At 33.5% G+C, this 20546-nt stretch overlaps 1 protein-coding gene across 2 annotated transcripts; it reads right to left on the bottom strand.

Moving 5' to 3' along the window:
- Window positions 1-2706: 2706 nt before the first annotated feature.
- Window positions 2707-17255, bottom strand: LOC108742118. Of its 2 annotated transcripts, none has more exons than XM_018477176.1 (3): window positions 16919-17255; window positions 3180-3345; window positions 2707-2911 (listed from the first exon to the last, which is right to left on the bottom strand). In XM_018477176.1, the coding sequence occupies exons 1-3, from the start codon at window positions 16984-16986 to the stop codon at window positions 2777-2779; spliced, it is 369 nt and encodes a 122-aa protein (XP_018332678.1). In that variant the 5' UTR covers window positions 16987-17255; the 3' UTR covers window positions 2707-2776. The 2 variants fall into 2 exon arrangements, with proteins under 2 accessions (XP_018332678.1, XP_018332677.1); XM_018477175.2 differs by lacking the exon at window positions 16919-17255 and adding an exon at window positions 12896-13078.
- Between the last annotated feature and the right edge of the window lie 3291 nt (window positions 17256-20546).

Raw genomic sequence — 20546 nt, forward strand, 5'->3', positions numbered from 1 at the left:
ATAAAAACCTCCACCGTCATATCAGACGGAGAAAAACCATTTATTTCGGTTTTAAAATACTTTTATTTTATTTTTCGTTATAGATACATACCACTGAGCGATGCTTCCAACAAAAATATTTACGTACAATATTTTTTTTAACAGTTATTTTTTTTCAGTTAACGAATATATTTAATGTAAGAAACATACAGCGTTTGCAGAGAACTATACAAGTGGCTTTTAGGAGTATATAGCGTGTACCTATAACGTATGCATTCTTGGCAAATACTGTATACTCTACTTCCTCAGTAGATATCGATTTTGTTTTTTGTTTCTTTGTTTTTTTTTTCAATTGGTAGTTATGCAATATCAACTAAATTAATAAAAAGAAATTGCTGAACGACAATTTTCATTATTGGATTTTTTATCGTTTAGTTCTGCTATGCCTAAAGATAAATAAGTGATCGTTGAATACGTAAGTGAACAGGTACAGCTATGGATATTTGCTAAAAAAATCGTTTCGGGGTAATATAAGTATTTGCAATTGTGAATACCCTGATATGAATAATATTGTCACATTATGTACGAGTCCCTATAAGAGTATGAGTGTATTGTATAATATGTATATTGCATCTAAATTATAAATATTAATACCACTGTTACCATTAAGTAGGTAAATATATGTATTATGTATATTCTAATTATTATAATTCCTGGATAACTAAAAGCACTTTGTTGCTATTACTTTCTTTACAATCCTACAGTCATATATTACAATATTATCTATTTATTTCACATATATATAAAAAAACAGTTTTCCCAAATTCATCTCAGCAATAATGAATTCTACTTCCGGAAAACGTTTTCCACATCGAGAAAAGGCCAATATCGTCTACTTTTAAAGATATCATCAATACATTTTTTACGTTCAGTATTTTAAATATTTGTTTAAGTTTATTTTGTACTTAACTAACGTAGTCTAACCTGTATTTTATGGTGCGTTTCCTATAATGCGTCAGTTACATCATACAGCGTCCTTTCGTGTGCGTCAATCATGCGTAACGGTTGGCAACAAACTGGTCAGTTTTCTTAACAATAGGAATAAAATTAATCATACCATTCACATTGAAACACCACACCGACACACGCAACATGCTCTATGCGTTCGCGACTCTACTGATCTTGAAAGAGCGCTGGCGCATTCACTGCTTAAGGCATGTATCAACCGCATGCGTCAGACTCACCAACGGGAACAATTCGGTTTCAGTAAAGGATAAAAGGATTCCGTGTAGGTATCGAAAGAATGTACCGATAGGTACTTACCAATATTTGTATAGATATTTTTTGACTTGTATTGGGTTATGAAATAATACACTAGTACTAAGTACTTGGAAATTTACATGTTTCAACTTGCAACGCCCATGATAGTTACATGAGGTTTAAATTAAAATTCAAGAACTAAAATGGGCGAATGAAAAGCTGACGATTTCTAACTGTTAGACAATTAAAGAAACTTTCATGAATGTAAAAAAGTATTTTCTGTTGACATCTGCACCCATTACTTAGTTTAAAAGAATCGATACCAAAAGTAGATACTTGGTATCGACAAAAAAAGTTTCTGACGCATCACAGGAAGGGCATTTTTAATCTTGTACCGTATGCAAATGCAACTGTAGTGATATTTGCAGTTGCTTTTTGAAGTCAAACTTCTTCATCGACCGTAGGAAGGAAGTTTACAATTTAATTTCTTCTAGTTCAAATTACGTTAGAAAGACCTTATCTCGATGTGAACAAAATACAGAAAAGTAATTACTATTGATGTATGTTTATGAATATTACTTTGGTGTTGTCTTGAGTGGATAAAATTCAGTAATTTATGGGTAGAGCACCATTTTGGTGTTTTCCTATGTAGTTATTAGATAATTTACTAAACGAAAAGCTTGGTACATTTTGGCATTCTAATTTCTATCACTTCCATTTCCCTGTACAAATATGGCAGTCTATAATTTTATTTCTAATTCTAAGGAAGCTTTTCTATAGCACGCTTCGTGATATAGTTGGAACGTTTAATATTGACATAGGACGCAATAAAACTTTCTTCTTTTAACTTAATAACTAGACTAAAATCGCAGCTGTCAGAACGCCTACTTTTACTTATGACAGACGTTGTAGGAGAGAATATCGTAAGCATTGAAAAGAGATGCCAGGTAGGAATTGCAGCGGGCACTATTAAGGAATTTAGGGTAGCAGAGATGCCTGTTTAAAGATATAATTCCACACAGGCAGTTATAAAGCCGACCCTGATCTTTTGCATACATAAGCAACCTCTAATCGCTGCACCTCTTACTATTATTCAGTTATCTCTTTTCATTTTGTCTGCACTACTCATGAAAAATTTCCTAACTTAACTTAACACAGATTTATTGGAAACTATGCCAATTTTGTTCGTCCTAACTATAGCACATGTTATGCACAGGACATGTTCATACAAGTGACTAAATTTTGATGTTTTTGCTTATTTTATTCCAATAGGGCCAAGCCTTTTATATTTCATGACAGAATAATTTAATAATAATTTAAGTCTTATAATAGAAGAAAACTGGAAATGGTATTTTTATTGTAATTTGAGCAATGCCTTTTCGCTTTCTAATTAATAATATTATTATGTATTAANTTCAGTTATTTTTTCCATTCTTTTAGATGTTAATTTATCAATAAAAGCCCTTATCAAAGTGTGTCTTTCCCATGTTGCAGTCTTAACCAAATATTTAAATAATGAATGATTTTCCCCTATAATTCAGGTACTAATTGCTGCCGTCTTTCTGAGTGAATTGTTGTGCTCGAGCTGTTCTATCCTTTTCAAATACTGGATAAGAGCGTTATGTTCTTCAATCAACTTCCAAAATTCGTGTTTTCGTCTTTCAGCTTCTTCCTGTAACAATAAAGGCATATAAAATAACTAAAAACTTCTTGGTAGGAACTTGAGAAGTAAGTTCTATTGAGTCAAAAGTCAAAGGATAATTTATATACCTATTGCGATAAAATACTCATAAATTTATCAAAATAACATTAAATAATAAGAGTAGAAAGGCATCTACGTATTTATATCGTGTAATTAATCTTTCGTAAGCGCTCAGTTGTAAATTTTATTTAAGTAGGCGCCTGTTTTGCTAATTTGTTTGCGCGGTTCATATACGTACCAAGATGCTCCTAATAGAATCGTTTGTTGACAGTCTATTATTATAAGACCTTTGCATGTTTATAGAGGTGGGTTGGTGTTGATGAACGGCAGATACGGTCGTGCCTGTTTCTGGAACTTCCGTGTTGTTGGGATGTTTCGATGAGTCGAAGTCATCAATCACGATGCTGGAAAAACAATAAAAATTCCGATTAAAATTGTATTCAAATGCATCTGATAGTATCGCTACTGTTCTACCTTATTTCTGACAAGCGCATAAATTATTGTTGTTATTTTTGGTAACCGAATTCCTTTGAATAAGTTCATTTCATAAACAAATGTTAGATACGTCTTCTTTGAGGTAGATATTACATGTACACGAAAGAAGTTTTACGCGAAGACTCGCTTCACTCATCACTTCTGTTCATTTGGATATATGAGCAAATTATGCTGTTTATTAGGTCCAAGGAACATACCCGTAGCATTCAACATGATTCAAATGATGTTGATGAACTTGATGTGTTCGTCTGTAATCGATAAGATGGAGCTTTTACATTGAGATCGAAATTAATGTTACTTTTGTTTTCCGCTGAATCCGGCTCGAAGGACCATGTTGAATGCTATCTGCTTTTGTGTCAACAATAAGAATCCTCATGGATCCTCTTCCTTACATTTTGCCTAATAATATAATATGATAAAACGCCCTGTATATGGTACATGTAAGATTAGATTAAATTTGCATGGTGTCACATTAACCATCAGTCTGGCAGTGTGGAATTTGGAACATTAAAGCCTTTCTACACTCACTGCTATAGCACTAAGCAGTTTTCATGAATGAAATATTGAAGTCGAGAATATGTATACAAACATCGCATGGGTGCAATTTATACGTTTTGAAATTTATTAAAGCACTCCTAATAACGTAGTCTCACAGTGGAAATACGCGTTTAAAAATAACGCTCAATTGACGACAATGGTTGCCGTACGAATTTGCATTTATTCCACAAGATGTTTTGTGAATTAATGTATTTGCCAAATTTTAAAAACAGTGACAGTTTTGGCAAGCATCCCCTTTTTGCTTTCAACGTTTCGGAAAAGCGTCAATGGAAAATGGGTTATTATAAAATAAGTTGAAGTATTATTGCTATTCCAAACTGAATATAAAGCGGGTAAAAATAGGAGAGAAGTAGAATATAAATGTAAACTAGTACCTGGAGAGAGAATAGAAATGTCAAAATAACAATAATTATGAAAGTTAGATTCTAAATTCTGTAACACACGAAGAGAGGATCTTCGGACAAAATGCGGAATTTCAAATTATCAATTAAATTTGAAACTGCTTCAAGAATTTTAGACAGTGAAATCCTTTTAATTACCAATTACAAAGCACTTTTATGAAGTAATTCGTTAATCAAGTGCCCTAATTACTCCCTTAGTTGTTTACCAAGCCACTTTTTCTTGCTTACGAAGGGATTTTAGCTATCTACAGTGCTCCTAGGTTCAATAAATATAAAAAAATTAAGAACCACGTTACGTACAATAATTTGGCAGTACTGCTTTATAAATCATATACAGAAATAATAATTATACATCTTCCAGGTGTTTTTTAAAGCCAATTTATTCCTAAACCCATTTTGTTGATAATTTTACAAGTTTGAAAAACTCGAATAAAACATCATCAGTAATGAGAACAAATGCCTACAAATCTTTGGATTGTAAAAATAATTAAAGTAAACGTGCTTTAATTTTAATGTAAAATTAATGCCAAATAATTCTGAAAATTTAGAACGGGCGCTAGGAGAGAATTTTAAAATTGTTCCAATAACAAATGTTGGTATTCTGTGAAAGTGTCGCACTTAATACACCACCGCCGCTCTAATATTCAAATTTCGTTGAAAGTTAAAGTAATTTTAAATTCAGGAGCTAAAAATATTACCAACGGATAAACAGTCAGGTACTCGTGCGTAAAATTGAATAAATTTGGCGGAAAAAGGTTCAATGCTTTTCTTATCATATACCTAAATCCGCCCAGCAACTGGAAGGTCCTTTTGATTCAAGTTTTTTATTCTAAATTACATTGTAATAATTATTCCTTTATTCTTAGACCTTCATGTCTCTTTGCACTACTTCAAAACTCTTTCATTAAATTCACCTATCTAAATGATGATAATAATATTCCGTATGTTCTTCCAGTCTAATTTTAACCGATTCTTTAGTTTGGCCTACATACATATTGTTTATCGCAATTCGCACGTAGTATTTTGTAAATTGCTTGTTCTACATCAATGATGGCTTGCTATCGTAGTTTTAATGATTTTGAGAAAAGGATGTCGAACTTTCTGTATCTTTTACAATCCGGTTTGCTATTTAGAGAGTACCTTCAAATTCCGTTTTTAACTTGACTGACTTTGACCGTGAATACTTTAACATCCTTTTTCTTCCAAATAGGCAAGTGTATATTAGCAAGTTATGATTTGCCTCATAATTGATTGATTTATAATGTAGTTCGCATAAATTTAAAATTTGTTATCGAGTTATATTTTAACGATCTACGTAGCGATTTCCGGATAGAACGTACATCCTGTATGTCATTGCGAGTTTAAACGAGTAAAGTCAAGGAATTCAAACAAACCGGGTTCTATTTCTGTTGCAACTAATGGTATTACTGGATTAATAATTTGCTTTCAATCTACGACATTCAGTCAAGGTCAGTTTTTAATATTGGATTTCTTGATTTCTCGCTTTTTAGATTCACCTTTACGAATGAACAAATGCCATTTTATGTTGTACGTTACTGAAATATTCATTACATCAATACTTTGTTATAACGAAACGATCAGAAAATTGAATTGCAAGCTAACGCTGCATAAAACATTAGCATCGCTGCAACAACGTAACAGGTTAGGTCTTCGATTTTGAAATTTTACAGAAAACGCAATACGAATGTAATACGAAAACATCAATGACCAATAATAAGTAACTAATATCTTTAAGTTCATTTCCTGATCTAAAAGTGATGGTAAAATGACTAGAACTGAAGCGAAATTAATATTTTTTTATTGACTGTTGAAGACAATTCTAAATGTACCACGTACCTTTTGGTATCTAATGACAAGTATTTCATTTCCTACTATCATTGTATCGATGTCGATCTATTTTTGGGATAATATTGATTTATACTTGTCGAAAGGATTGTATTCTATTTTTGTTGTAGAAATTAATAATATCCATGCATATTGAAGGGTAGGTAATCGATTTTCAGTTAAATATGTACGGATTCTCAAAATTGATTCCGACTTAGTGCGTACTTAGATCATATCACTAAACAATAGTTTTAAACTCCGATTCCGGAGTGAGTGCCTGCAGGTACATCATGGGAAGTGATAAGATCGTATGTTTGTATAATACTTGATAAAACTACAAGTATTAGTGTAGGTATAAAGCGATTACTTATTAATAGGATCTCTGGTTACTGAGCTGTCATATTTCCTAAATAGGTACGAAGGTTCAGAAACACCATCTAGACTATGCCATCATCATCATAAGGTCGTCGGTCCTGATTGGGTAGACAGGCACCTCCACTTTTTCCTAAACTAAATTAATCTTTGCATTTCCCTAAAGCTAGAACATATATCTTTAACTATAGGGTTGTTCGGAAAGTCATTTCGTTTTTTTTTGTGGAAATGAACGACAGTTTTCGTATAATAAACAAATACTTTATTAAATTATATATTGACCGTTTTGGTCCAACACCTTTTGCCATCTTTCTGGTAGTAGCATAATTCCACGCTCATAAAATTTTTGGTCTTTGCTGGCAAAAAACTGATCGAGGAGGTTTTTGACCTCTTCATTTGAGGTGAAGGTTTTACCGTCTAAAAAATTTTGGAGTGACCGGAACAAATAATAATCCGATGGTGCCAGGTCTGGAGAATATGGTGGGTGTAGGATTGTATCCCATTCAAGCTGTAAAAGCTTTTGGCGAGTGACCAAACTTGTGTGAGGTCTCGCGTTGTCTTGGTGAAACACTACACCTTTCCTGTTGATTAGTTCTGACCTTTTCTGTTGAAGTGCATCATTCAGTNAATTTACGATGTGAAAAAAAGATAATTTAATGCTTAGAAAAAATAGTGTGCTTGGACATTGGAGAGCTATTTAAAGAAAGCACGTCATCGTCATTTAATTATGTATGTTTGTGTATGGTTAAGGGACGCTGGGTTTATGAATGGACGCTGTATAAAAATAGATTTCAATACAGTGGCGCTTTTTTCACCACCGGCACCGGTGCATTCCTGGGCATCGATTTTTCGGGGTTTTCAGAACTTACGTCATTCTTACGTAAACAGCAGACAGAAAACACAACCTTCATGATAGTCACCTTGGTCATTTTATTACAGTTGGTACTGCTCAATAATTCCTTTCTTAAGCTCGATTAGTAAGATATTTTTTTTATAATGTATTAATTTGTCAACTCATTCCGTTATAAAGAAATTTATGATCAAATTATTATCTTACAGAGAACTGATGTTAACAGCTAAGTAAGTACCTAAATGTCTGGCTTAAATACTTCTAGTCTTGGTACTGGAATTGCGTATTAAGCCCTGGTCTTGTTTATTTAGTCTGATACTTAGGGCTTTTTTTAATAATTCTTCTTGGTTTTTAAAGAAAATAGTTTCGATAGTTGAGAGAGTTGTGAAAACTCCACAATTTACCCTTGCAAAAATTGACCCTTCCTCTAACGCATTAAATTGACCTTTTAGCTACAAAATAGTATCTAAACAAGGTATTTGAAAGTAGGAAAAAATATCGAAAGAAAATTAGTTTGCTTAAATGTGAAGTTGGGTGCAAAAGAATACAATTAAATCCTCTGTCGGGAAAAAACGAAATGACTTTCCGAACAACCCTATATTTATGAATAGTAATCAGATTTGGTTCTACTTCTGCTCCTCTTAACTCCTGTTTCTGCTTTTAATATATCTCTAACTAGGCCTTCATGCCTGAGATTCTCCTTTTCTTTCTGATAACTCGTCATTTCTACCCTTCTCTATCCACGGTATCCTCATCTAGACTTTGATGATGCATTTTTTGTGAAACACCTTTGTAATAGGTCAAAATTATTTGTAATTAGTGAAACCTAAATGTGTGTATCCTTTATTAAATTTCAAAAAATTCATATACAAAAGATGTCGTTGAAAGAGTGGGATGTTAGACGGCATATCATCATTTTCAAATTCAATAATGTGTATTGTTATCAAAACTTCAATAATTTTATTATTATTTAAGGAGAAAACAGCGATTTAGTAGTTAAATTATTTACATTCATAGACATATATAACCCTTAAATCCTCTGATTTAAATAATTTAATCATAAATAAAATTATCCTTGTCCTCTGGACCGTATTCTTTATTTATAAATAAATTCCGTTGTTTCCTGACACTTGTGTTTATAAAAATGTCACTTTTCTTTAAAATTGTTTATTGCCTAAATTACGTCAACGTCAGTCTTTAACAATTAGTAACATTCTGATTGCATTCAAAGGTAAATCAAGGAGGCAAGGACTCAATATGTTATTCTAACTTATTGATGCAATCCTTTTATATTCAGGGCCGGCTTTGTTTTCTCAACCTTCACGCCAGTTCTTTTTCTCGAACTGGCGCAAAAATAGACCGTTTAAGAATTTATAAACATCGTAAAAAAATAGGAACGTTTTTAAAGAAGTCAGCAAAACTTATTTTTAATGACTACATACATGCTCTGGCATACGGGCATTAAATAGTTGCGTCCATAAAACCATAACAAATTTTACCGTTATAGGAGTTTAAAATTTTATTACTATGACGCAAGAAAACGTTGGAAGGGAATTTTGTAGTGAAAGTGTTTATTTGTGTTGGAAAAAGTTCTTCTTTTTTTAATTATTGACGCTACCAAATTAACTACCAATAAATAGTTCAAAAAATGATAAAACTTCCTCTAGACTTTTACTAGCTAATTATTATCATTATCTAGCTGTTAAACGTCTTATAAATGCTTTCAAATGTTTCCTGGAATATTTTTGAACAATCAGTGTCGGGTATTAAATTGACAGGATTTATAGGATATAATAATTGCTAGGTATGTCCCAAATAAACGCTAAAAAGTCTAAATTAGAGAGTGGGGAGGAAAAGTTGTGCCCATGGTTATGCACTCCGATGTTTATCGAGATCGCCAAAAATAGAATTTGTTTATTTTAACTTAATTTACATTAGACGATCAAATATGCAAGCTACGGAATTTGACGGTTCAATCGCAAACAGTTACATACGGATTAATCTCCAATAAATTATTTTACAAATGCATCGACTTGATCAAAAAAACAAAAATTAGCAATACGGTTTATTTGAAAATCACACTAAAAATATCCCGGTTCCTGAATCATCATCATCATAAGGTCGTCAGTCCTAAGACTGGTTGGACACGCGCCTCCACTGTTTCCTATCCTGAGCTAATCTTCGAATTTCCCTAAAACTAGAACAACCCATATCTTTAACTATTTGCGAAGAGTAATCTAATCTAGGTCTACCTCTACCCCTCCTAACTTCCACTTCTGTCTTTAATATGTCTGTAACTAGACCTTCATGTCTGAGAAGGTGTCCTACTAACCTATCTCGCCTATTTCTTATCGACTTCCATAAAGTCCTCTGTTCTCCTATTTTTTCTAATATCTCTTTATCACCTATATCATTAACTATTTGCAAAGAGTAATCTAATTTAGGTCTACCTGCACCCCTCCTAATTTCCGTTTCTGCTTCTAACATGTCTCTAACTAGTCCTTCATGCCTAAGAAGTAGTCCTACTAATATATCTCGTATATTTCTTATTGACATCCATAGAGTCCTCTGTCCTCCTATTCTTTCTAATATCTCTTCATCACCAATATCTTTAACTATTTGCGAACAGTAATCTAATCTAAGTCTACCTCTACCCCTCCTAATTCCTATTTTTTTTTGCCTCTAATATGTCTCTGACTTAGATCTTCATGCCTAATAAAGTGTCCTACCAACCTATCTCGCCTATTTCTTATTGATTTCCACAGAGTTCCCTGTTCTACTCCTATTCTTTCTAATACCTCTTCACTTCTAACTTCCTCTATTATTCTCATCATTCGCCTGTAACACCACATTCCGAAGGCTTCTAACCTTTTCTTTTCCGCCGCATTCACTCTCCGTGTTTCGCACCCGTACAGCGCCGTATTCCAAACAAATACCTTTAACAAGCTTTTTCGAATTTCTAAATTAACAGTTCGTGAGCATAGAGTGAATAGGGTCCTATTTTTTAAAATTAACGAGCATTACATTGTATTATTTCATTAATTGCTATCTTCCATTATCGATGCTGGATATGGACCTTTGAAGAAGTTGACCACTCGTGCTAGAGAAACGTTAGGAAGCAATTCCAACCTTCGACGTCCTTTAGTCCCGAATCAGGACATCGTCAGTACACCAACTGGCCGCGAATACCTTTACCAATTTATTCGAATGATTCATTGGGAAGATTCGTATCGTTATGACGCATTTCTTTCCTGCATATAAATTAAGCTCTCGAATTTACGATGTGAAAAAAAGATAATTTAATGCTTAGAAAAAATAGTGTGCTTGGACATTGGAGAGCTATTTAAAGAAAGCACGTCATCGTCATTTAATTATGTATGTTTGTGTATGGTTAAGGGACGCTGGGTTTATGAATGGACGCTGTATAAAAATAGATTTCAATACAGTGGCGCTTTTTTCACCACCGGCACCGGTGCATTCCTGGGCATCGATTTTTCGGGGTTTTCAGAACTTACGTCATTCTTACGTAAACAGCAGACAGAAAACACAACCTTCATGATAGTCACCTTGGTCATTTTATTACAGTTGATACTGCTCAATAATTCCTTTCTTAAGTTCGATTAGTAAGATATTTTTTTTATAATGTATTAATTTGTCAACTCATTCCGTTATAAAGAAATTTATGATCAAATTATTATCTTACAGAGAACTGATGTTAACAGCTAAGTAAGTACCTAAATGTCTGGCTTAAATACTTCTAGTCTTGGTACTGGAATTGCGTATTAAGCCCTGGTCTTGTTTATTTAGTCTGATACTTAGGGCTTTTTTAATAATTCTTCTTGGTTTTTAAAGAAAATAGTTTCGATAGTTGAGAGAGTTGTGAAAACTCCACAATTTACCCTTGCAAAAATTGACCCTTCCTCTAACGCATTAAATTGACCTTTTAGCTACAAAATAGTATCTATACAAGGTATTTGAAAGTAGGAAAAAATATCGAAAGAAAATTAGTTTGTGTCTATTTTTGAACTATGATGTATTCTCCAGACATAGGAGCAAAAAACCTATACTCCGATAACATTCTTATAGATCCCTTTTTNTATTTAGTGTTAAAATCTACTAAAGCAAAGTGAAAATTTCAAAAACTAAAAGAAGAATACATTAAAAATGCTTCAAATAGTTTAACTCACAAATCCACTGCAAGTAATAAATTTTCATTTAGTCTTGGGTATTTGGTCTTAATGTTGCTTATTCGGTCTTGGTATTAGTCTTGGTCTTGTTCTTGTCTTACTAGTATAAGGGCAGTCTTGGTCTTGATATTGGTTTTGGTCTTGATGTTTCGCAAGACATAGGCCAATTTTGTACATTACTGATCTACTTGATTAATCACTTCATGTTCAAAAAATCAAATGTCAAGGTTTTTATAGTATTTTCGTGACTTTTAGACCATTTTTTTTGCTATTGACGTCAATCAAAAGCATAAATTGTTATGTTTACGTGTGATAGAGAGGGTAACGCATTGTTGATGGATTTAATAGCTAATCTAGATAATAATTTAATAATGATTAAGATAATATTCTTATACCTTAAGTAGATAAAAATTTAAAAATTCCATTGACGCAATAGGCGATCGTTGTTTGTGATAAGAGACATCTTAAAAATAGATTTGATATCGTTGAGTATGCTACGATTTAAGTATCTTCAATTGTTTGAAGCTTTAAGGACCTTTTACGAAAGAGCAGTGATTTTGTAAACTATTTTAAGAATAAATATGTCAGAGATAAAGCCCAAGATTTTACGTCAACCTCTAGAAAACCTAACACGAGGTCGACACCCAAATTACAGAGTGAGATAATACATATTATGTGACCTTCAGTTTGACCGGCGCAAAGTAAAAAAGAGCAACACTAGGCCAGAAAAGGAAGGAGACGACTCTCGGCCAAACTATTCATGATTGAACAAAACTTTTGGCAGGTACTGTATGAAAAAGTATGTTTAATGAATAAGAGCCGAGAGTATAATGAGCTTTTTTCTCCTTACCTACGATTTTGCCAGTTTAAATGAAGTATACCATGAAAATGAATGAAGACTACACTAGAGTGGGCAAGCAGAATATCTCCTTGGTTCCATTTAAAAAGCGCAGAAAGAAATACTTCCTGGTGAATTAGTTTTAACAACAAACTTCTAGGAGATCTCTCCTCTTGTCAACAATTACCCTTTATACTTTATCCCTATATTATTACGTAGTCCATGTTCTTTACAGATTAATGAAAAATAAAGAGTGTATCATTATTATGACAATTAGTTAAACTGAAAGTGACATAAGTTATTTTAAAAGCGAAAAGTACCAAAAGTTCAATTACGTTATATGTATCTCGCAAAATCAAAACTTTTAAAATTTAAAAGTCTTTCCAATGTAATTTTTTTAAAACTCACCGAATGTTGCAAGAGTTGTTTGAGATTTCCTGAATAGATGGTTGCACGTTATCTTCCATCGTATTGTATGCACAAATATACATTAATTTATTAATTAAACGACTAATAAAATACTATTCGGTCTTCAGAATGTTTCGAACGTCTTTCCTACATTCGACTTTTCGCAATGACAGTTATAATTGTCTTCTTATTCTTATAAGGGTGTCACAGACGTCATTAGATTATCAAGAATCAGTATAAAAAGATTATCGATAAGGTTGTGATAACCTACCTGAAAACCAAGTGTCTTAAAATAGATTATTTGGGTATTTTTATTGACGCAAATGGAAATTTCGTAAGTCACTCATTTCCTTAGATAACACTCGAAGCTTTTCTATTATTTACAGATTTTTTAATTGCTCGCATGGTACACTTATTAAATTATTAATCCGAAGATAAAAGTTGTTAATTAAATTTTATCGTAACAGTATTTTCGAAGTGGGACAGATATTAGCAAAGTAAATAAATTTATCTCGATCGATAGTAATACTTATCATTACATCTATCATCCATGGATGTGTAAATATTTCTACTGATTTCATACAGTCATAGCTTATTAGTAGCAAACTGAAAACTTATTTACAAAAAAAAAAAACAAATATTTTTAGCTTCCAATCGCACGTAGTCATATACCTAATCACTAATTTATTAACTAGAATATAAATCCAAAACATCCCCGCACTTTTGGTCGTATGGTCAGTGCCCCCTATCAACTTTTCTGCACATTATTCGGACATTGGCAAGAACATGAACATTTTTGGTACACTTGGGCTGTGTGACCATTCGTCCCGCACTCTTTTTTGGTGAGTGTAAAATGCTGAGATCTTTAATTTAATATACGATCCATGTATCTGTGCTATACTTGGAAATAAACAGTTGAAAACCGATTGGCGGGTCTGAATGTCTGTCCGCGGATGTACGATTAGTTGCATATGCAACAACAAAGTTATCAGCTTTCAAATTTGGAAGGGCTCGACTAGTACAGATTCATGTTTTCCTTTTTCAATTTTAAAAGAACTTATTTTATGTTAACGTTAGTGGGAAGCTGACAATTCAGACATGGATATTACTTCATGTTAATAATGTAAGATCTGAGAAAATAGAAAATGTTTTCAGTCCCTTGACGGTCGCTATTATTCATACAAATAAGAAATGTAAAATTAGCTTTTCGGCTGGAAACATCTTCAGGGTCAAAGCTTGCTAGCGCTGTTAGTAATGTACGAGTGTTCGTCCATGTGTGATCGTATGCTTGTATGTATTTATGCAAGGTCTGAACACTCAGGAACGTAAGGATAAAAAAGATTAAACGAAAGATATTTAATATGATGCCATGGAGAATTATTTCGAGCTATTTTTGCTGAAATGCGTCAGAATATGCGTCAAGCAAAGTACACGTTTACAATACGTGAGTCCACTTAAAAAAAGTTTCTGTATGATTTTAGAGTGTGAAAAAATGTTTAAAAATGCGTCCGTTTGGCAAGCCAGTGCATTAAAACCTTACGTAAATGACAAACCTTACAGATTATTTATTCAGATTAAGAACGGACTATGTTCATCGCTAATAGTAATTTACTAAACGTAGATCGTGATATCGATTTTAATCGATCTCATCAGCACGTCATAGGCAGTCGATACATCACCGAAAAGCTTGGGAATCGTAGGTGCGTGGTGGTTAAGGTGAGAATGATGATACGGAAGAAATGAAGTCAGTGAAAGATTATCTGTAAAGCCAGAAAAACTTGGACCAGGGTAAATAGACCCAGAATCGAATCGATGTCCTTCCGAATACCAAACAATGGTCTAAAGCTCTAGGTCATGTGCTCGGTAAATTACCGAAGATTTTCAATATAAACATGATTATACAATATCGAGTAGTTGAAGTCTTTCAAACGTTAGACATGTTACTAAAAAGGTATCTACATCCCAACTCGAAATTTGTTAGGACTGCGCCTTCCGTCTGAATTGGACTTACTGACTTCAAGATAATTCTCATTGGCCTCAGATCAGAAACGTAATGACTTAGAACATTTGGGTCAGGCAGCTAGGTTTGGTCCAGATGAGGCTACCTTTTATATGGATTAGGTAGTACCTATAATTTGGCTCTGGTTAAGTTGTCTGATTCGGGCTGGATCAGAAATGTAACGCCTTAAAACGTTTGACAGACAAACTTGTTCCACATATAAGGCTACCATCTGTTATATCGTTTGACCCTAATCAAGGTAACTAAACCTTCTCTGACTAGGCATAGAAATGGTCCTAAATTCGCATCCTAAAAAAGATTTTCAAGGCCCGTAATTGGACTACATTATTCGCCTAGTTTTAGACTTATTAATACAGTAAGTTTTTTAATAGGTGATGCCGTAAAAGGGTTCGGATAGAGTATAACTATTAGGGATAGGTCAGGTAAAATAGGACTTACTGTTAAAAAGTTGAAATAAGGTATCTACATTAGGACCATATCTGTCTACATAGGTCATACCTTAAGAGAGTGTAGATATAGGGTGTCGCCATTAGGGCTTGACCTTTGAAGGGTTGAAATAGGTGGGCGCTGCGGAAAAAAAAGGTTAGAAGCGTTGTGTTGTTACAGGCGAATGATGAGGATACCGTGGAAAGAGAAGGTTATAAATATAGAGCTATTAGAACGAATAGGAGAACAGAGGACTCTATGGAAGTCAATAAGGAATAGGCGAGATAGGTTGGTAGGACACCTTCTTAGGCATGAAGGCCTAGTCAGGGATATATTAGAGGCAGAAACGGGAGTTAGGAGGGGTAGAGATAGACCTAGATTAGATTACTGTTCGTAAATAGTTAAGGATTGATAGTTAAGGGTTGTTCTAGTTTTAGGGAAATGCGAAGTTTAGCTCAGGATAGGAAAGAGTGGAGGTACGTGTCCAACCAGTCTTAGGACTGAAGAGCTTATGACCTTATGATAATATACGTAAGAGATGCCTTAGTAAATCCGGATTCCGACAGGACGCTGATGGACACTACTCAGCTATTACACGTAAATCAAATTAGTAAGATTATTGGTAATAAATTACTTATTCGATAACTAAAAATAAAAATAATTCCTAATGGCTAACTTGGCATTTCTATTTTTTTACATTAACTTACAAATGAGTCCTAAAATGGGATTCAATTAGAAATAACTTTTCCTAATACAGTTGATATAAAATGAAACCCATTGTACACAATTGCAGGAAAAAGTAATGCCAATGCAGGAGCGATTCCCCTACTTGAATATTCATGTTAAAATTTAAACTTACCGACTACTTTTAAATTAATCGGTTGACAATCACATAAAGTCAAACATTTGAACCAAAAAGTGAAATGATGGTGTTAGTTTAAGAATCAAAATGTTTTTTTTTTACCATATTCTGACTTTATTTCTATACAATGTAGAATTTTAGAACTGATTATCGATTTTGAACAGCTTTATTTTTTGATAAATTGATAATCAGAATGCTGACAGGATTTCTAAAATTAAATCGTTGAACATGACAGTGATTAATTTCAAATTTTCAGTAGAAGTCAGTTCACAAAGAAAACAAAAGAGTAATTTTTCAAAAAATTATTACACGCTCAATTTAGTTTTTAAGAACAAGTAGCTACCACAATACTGGCGAAACATTCCTGATTATGAAATGCATCTATTAAAATACAAAAAAAAAAATAGGAGACCCCAGTATTAAGGAAATAGTATTTATAACAAATCCATAATATTTGATTTATAAGTGAAAAATGATTTGATTCAGATCAGTAATGATAATTATACTATTGAACTATTGTTTAATTATATTTTTATATCATGTAATGGCATTTAATTAACTTTATTGAAATTTGTTTAACAATTTTTACCAACAAAGTTTTAAAGCACGTTAAAAGGAATTGAAACTGCAATCAAAAATTGAATGACAGAGATATACCTACGAGTAAAAACAGTTGACAATCAAAAGATTATTGTAGATACTGATAAAAACTGACCTGAGAGCCGATAGCCTATCCGTGGTGTCCATGATACAGTTTTCCATATCCGCTGTCGACGTTCTCATTTGTGGTTCAGTGAACTACCCCTTTTTCCAATCGGTCTAACTCTCCCTTATCAATAACTCTCGTAGGGATTGATTCACTCTATTCGTTCTCTAATTTTATGGATTATTTATTTGTAACGTAGATAAAACAGAAACGGTTTTTTTTTTTCAATATTTCCCGAACGATTTGTACAACACGAGGTTATTTCTGGTATTCAGTCTAATACTGCACCTTTTTGGTTAAGACGTATGATAAAATAGCTCTCCAAGCGTGGTGAGATTGACGTCGCCGACGGCAGGCGTCTCCCCACCACTAGACGCTGACGTCCGACGCCGATGTGCCACTGGGAAGCGTCGCCCGGCGTCGGAAAATAATCCCGTTCCTCCACACCTACCCTTCAGGCAACTTCTACCCCCTCGTTTGTATAGCATCGGACGCGTAAAAGCGTTCACATCATGGATAACGATTTTCAGTTTTGGAAAATCCCATAGAATCAAAATTTAACCATTATAAAATAAAAAAATTATTGTATAGAACAACGAAACTTTTGATAGATATTATATACAAGCAAGTATGGTTTAATTAATTTCAGTGTAAAAATTCTTCTATCTGAAGAAGCCACAGTGTGGCGAAATCATTCTACAGAAACAAAAATTTGGTAGCTACCTTGAGTTCAGTTTCCATTAATAAATGTTTACACTGCTCTCCATGTTAATGCCTGGTGATGATTTCAACTGCCAAATTTTTCTTTAGATAAGATTATTGGATTATTAATTTTATTTTTAGTCTGATAAACCCATATTTTATGGACTGCAATAAACAAACCAAAATCCGTAAACAATATGAAAAAGGTTATTAACTATTTAAAGCATTTACGTCATCGTTATCTCTTTATTAAAATGGTGAATTTTTATTAATTAATGATTATTTTAACTGGAGTTAGTGTAGTAGGTATAGGTATCATACTTTTTTTTACTTTTTTATTATATTCTAGACAAAAATTTTCAGTCTCTCTCCAGTCTCTCAGAGTCTTTCAGGGTCTTTTAGCGTCTCTGAGAGCGTCTCTCACAGTCTTTCACAGTCTCTCAGTTATTGCCTAGGTGTTTTTATGGATCTCTCACAGTCTCTGTATGAGAGACTCGAACGATAAAATTGTTAATTTAGAGATTCGAGTCTCTCACAGAGAGACTGAATGAATAAAACTGAAAAAATGAGACTCGAGTCTCTCGTTGAAAAACTGGGATCTCTGAATTATGTTGAACTTTAAAAATTTTAACCACGTTTATCGAGACAACACTTATTGAGAGATTCGAGTCTCTCGTTCAATAATTCGAGTCTCTCGTTCAGAGACTGGATACGAAATGAGGATCTCTCTATGAGCGACTGGAGTCTCTCTTTCAGAGAGAGACAGTTTTTTTAACAGTCTCTCGACAGTCTCTCTCAGCGACTCCAGAAAGACTCGATGAGAGACGGAGACTCGAGTCCCGCTTTCAGAGACTCTGAAAGACTGAACATTGTTATCTCGGGTACTCATCTTTAAATTATGTTGATTGCTGTAAATAGGCGTAAAGTAGAGAAACGTATCAATAAAAGGTACTACAATAAAACAATGTGTAATTAACTACATTTACAACTGATTAAAAACTACTCAATTTTGGAAAGAAACCACATGTTTTACAATAATCTCAGAATTATAATTACGATATTTTTCAGATCTCATTTATCAATAATAGACACATCTTCGTAATTGATTTTATTGATACATACAAATACAAATTTCGCACATCGGTTCTAAAAATAGTACTAATAGCAATTTGGAAGCAGGCGAATAAAGACTGAAGTAAATGTCTGGATGTATATTCCAAAATTTATGAGTTTATTTAAAGTACGAAGGAAAGAAATCCATTCGACGGGGTAAGAATAGTTTCTATGCAAAGATAGCGAAATGCACTCACTGTTGTTGGAATCATTCCAAAGAAAATTATATAGAATTTCCCATTCATCTTTTGGAAATTGATTAGGATGTTGCCTTGAAATGAGAAAGGTACGATATAAAAACATTACACTCTAACGGAAAGCGGGAATGTGTACGGTGGAGCAACTTCTCCAGCTTCCTCTTTGGAATTAAGGAAACGAGCGGCTGATGGTAGTGGAGGAAAACGGATGATACGACCGAAATGGAGGCAGAAATATAACTGCTACAGTATTTGTCCAAAATAATCCGATATAACCACAAAAGAACTTGGCAGAAGGAACTGAACCAGTGATGTCCCAATATTGACTAATACGAGTTGTAGTGAGATAAAAAAATTAAATTTGCCATTAATTCTTGATTCCCTGATCATGCAGTGGATTCAGTATGACATTTTAATATCTTCAATTATATTGTGTCACATCAAAAACCAATGAATCCACAATTAAAAGCAAATATCGCTTACTTCTCTATCTGGAGTTATTCAGTTGTACTATTGAAGCTTTTGCTTCCTCTGCTTTTACTGACTCTGTATCTCCTTGATACTGTTACATAGTATCCCAAAATTCATATTTAGGTAATTGGTATAAAGTTGGTTTGTCCGAATTGTTTATTTAAAACTGTAAGCTAACACCTGCTGTGTTTTTATGATGAAGAAGAAAAGTCGAGAGCCGCAAGTTGAATTCGAAATCACAAAGATGCAGGGTGGCGAGACGTCTTACCTTCTTCACTCACCCTGTGATAGTTCCCCAATTACCTAATAACGTAGGCTTAGATTATTATTACACTATTGGTTAAATAAAAATAATATATAAAATTCACTTCATTACGACAGTACACCCTGTATTCATAATAATCAGTTGAAATAATTCAACACCTTTACATGTTTCGTAGGTACATGTGCGACCCCATTATGTAAATGTCATACTCCTACTGTAGCTACACAATTAGAAATAGATATTATTTCACCCTTCTCTAACAGTTGCTAACCCGTGTAGGTGTTATTTACGTATTTCCCAAATCGATAAACGAATAAACTTTTAAAGACGCTAAACAAAACGGTTTCAATAATTAGCCGTTGTAATTCTTAGTGGGTGGACTGGAGTGAATTACTTATTTGCTTAATATTACCTTATACCTTAATTATATACCGATGCTTATCAACTGTTGTTGTTATTCTATAGAAACTCAACGTAAATTATAAGTTAATCAAGTTGTTATTTACTGTCCATCTATCCCACTGAAATACNTTCGGCTTGCTTGGCAGCTTCTTGTGCCTCCAGATCGGCAATATCAGCTTCGGTCTTTGCCATCTCTGCCTCTTCTTTTATTTTTTCGGCGAGTTCAGCTTCTTGGCGAGCAAGTTCGGCTAGTTCCTGTTCTTGCTTTTCAAGTTCTGCAAGTTCTGCTTCTTGTCTGGCCAATTCTTCGGCAATTCTAAGTATCAAACGTAGTATTAAACTTGGTTACAACAAAACAATAAAAACGGTGAATAATTAACGCTTGTGCATTGCCGCCTTCCCTTATTAAATAAATGAATGAAATACATGCCTGTCTATAGATAGGTGGAAGAGAGCCAAGTCAGGCCTGTGTGCTTGACCTTATGTT

Source organism: Agrilus planipennis, unplaced genomic scaffold, assembly GCF_000699045.2.
Source record: "Agrilus planipennis isolate EAB-ADULT unplaced genomic scaffold, Apla_2.0 scaffold337, whole genome shotgun sequence".
NCBI classification, from domain to species: Eukaryota; Metazoa; Arthropoda; class Insecta; order Coleoptera; family Buprestidae; genus Agrilus; species Agrilus planipennis.

Coding starts and splice junctions, on each gene's coding strand:
- LOC108742118 (XM_018477175.2), bottom strand. CDS start 12,978: ATGTATATTTGTGCATACAATACGATGGAAGATAACGTGCAACCATCT. Junction 3,346..12,895: donor AACAACTCTTGCAACATTCG/GTGAGTTTTAAA, acceptor TTGTTTTTCCAG/CATCGTGATTGATGACTTCG. Junction 2,912..3,179: donor ATTCTATTAGGAGCATCTTG/GTACGTATATGA, acceptor TTATTGTTACAG/GAAGAAGCTGAAAGACGAAA.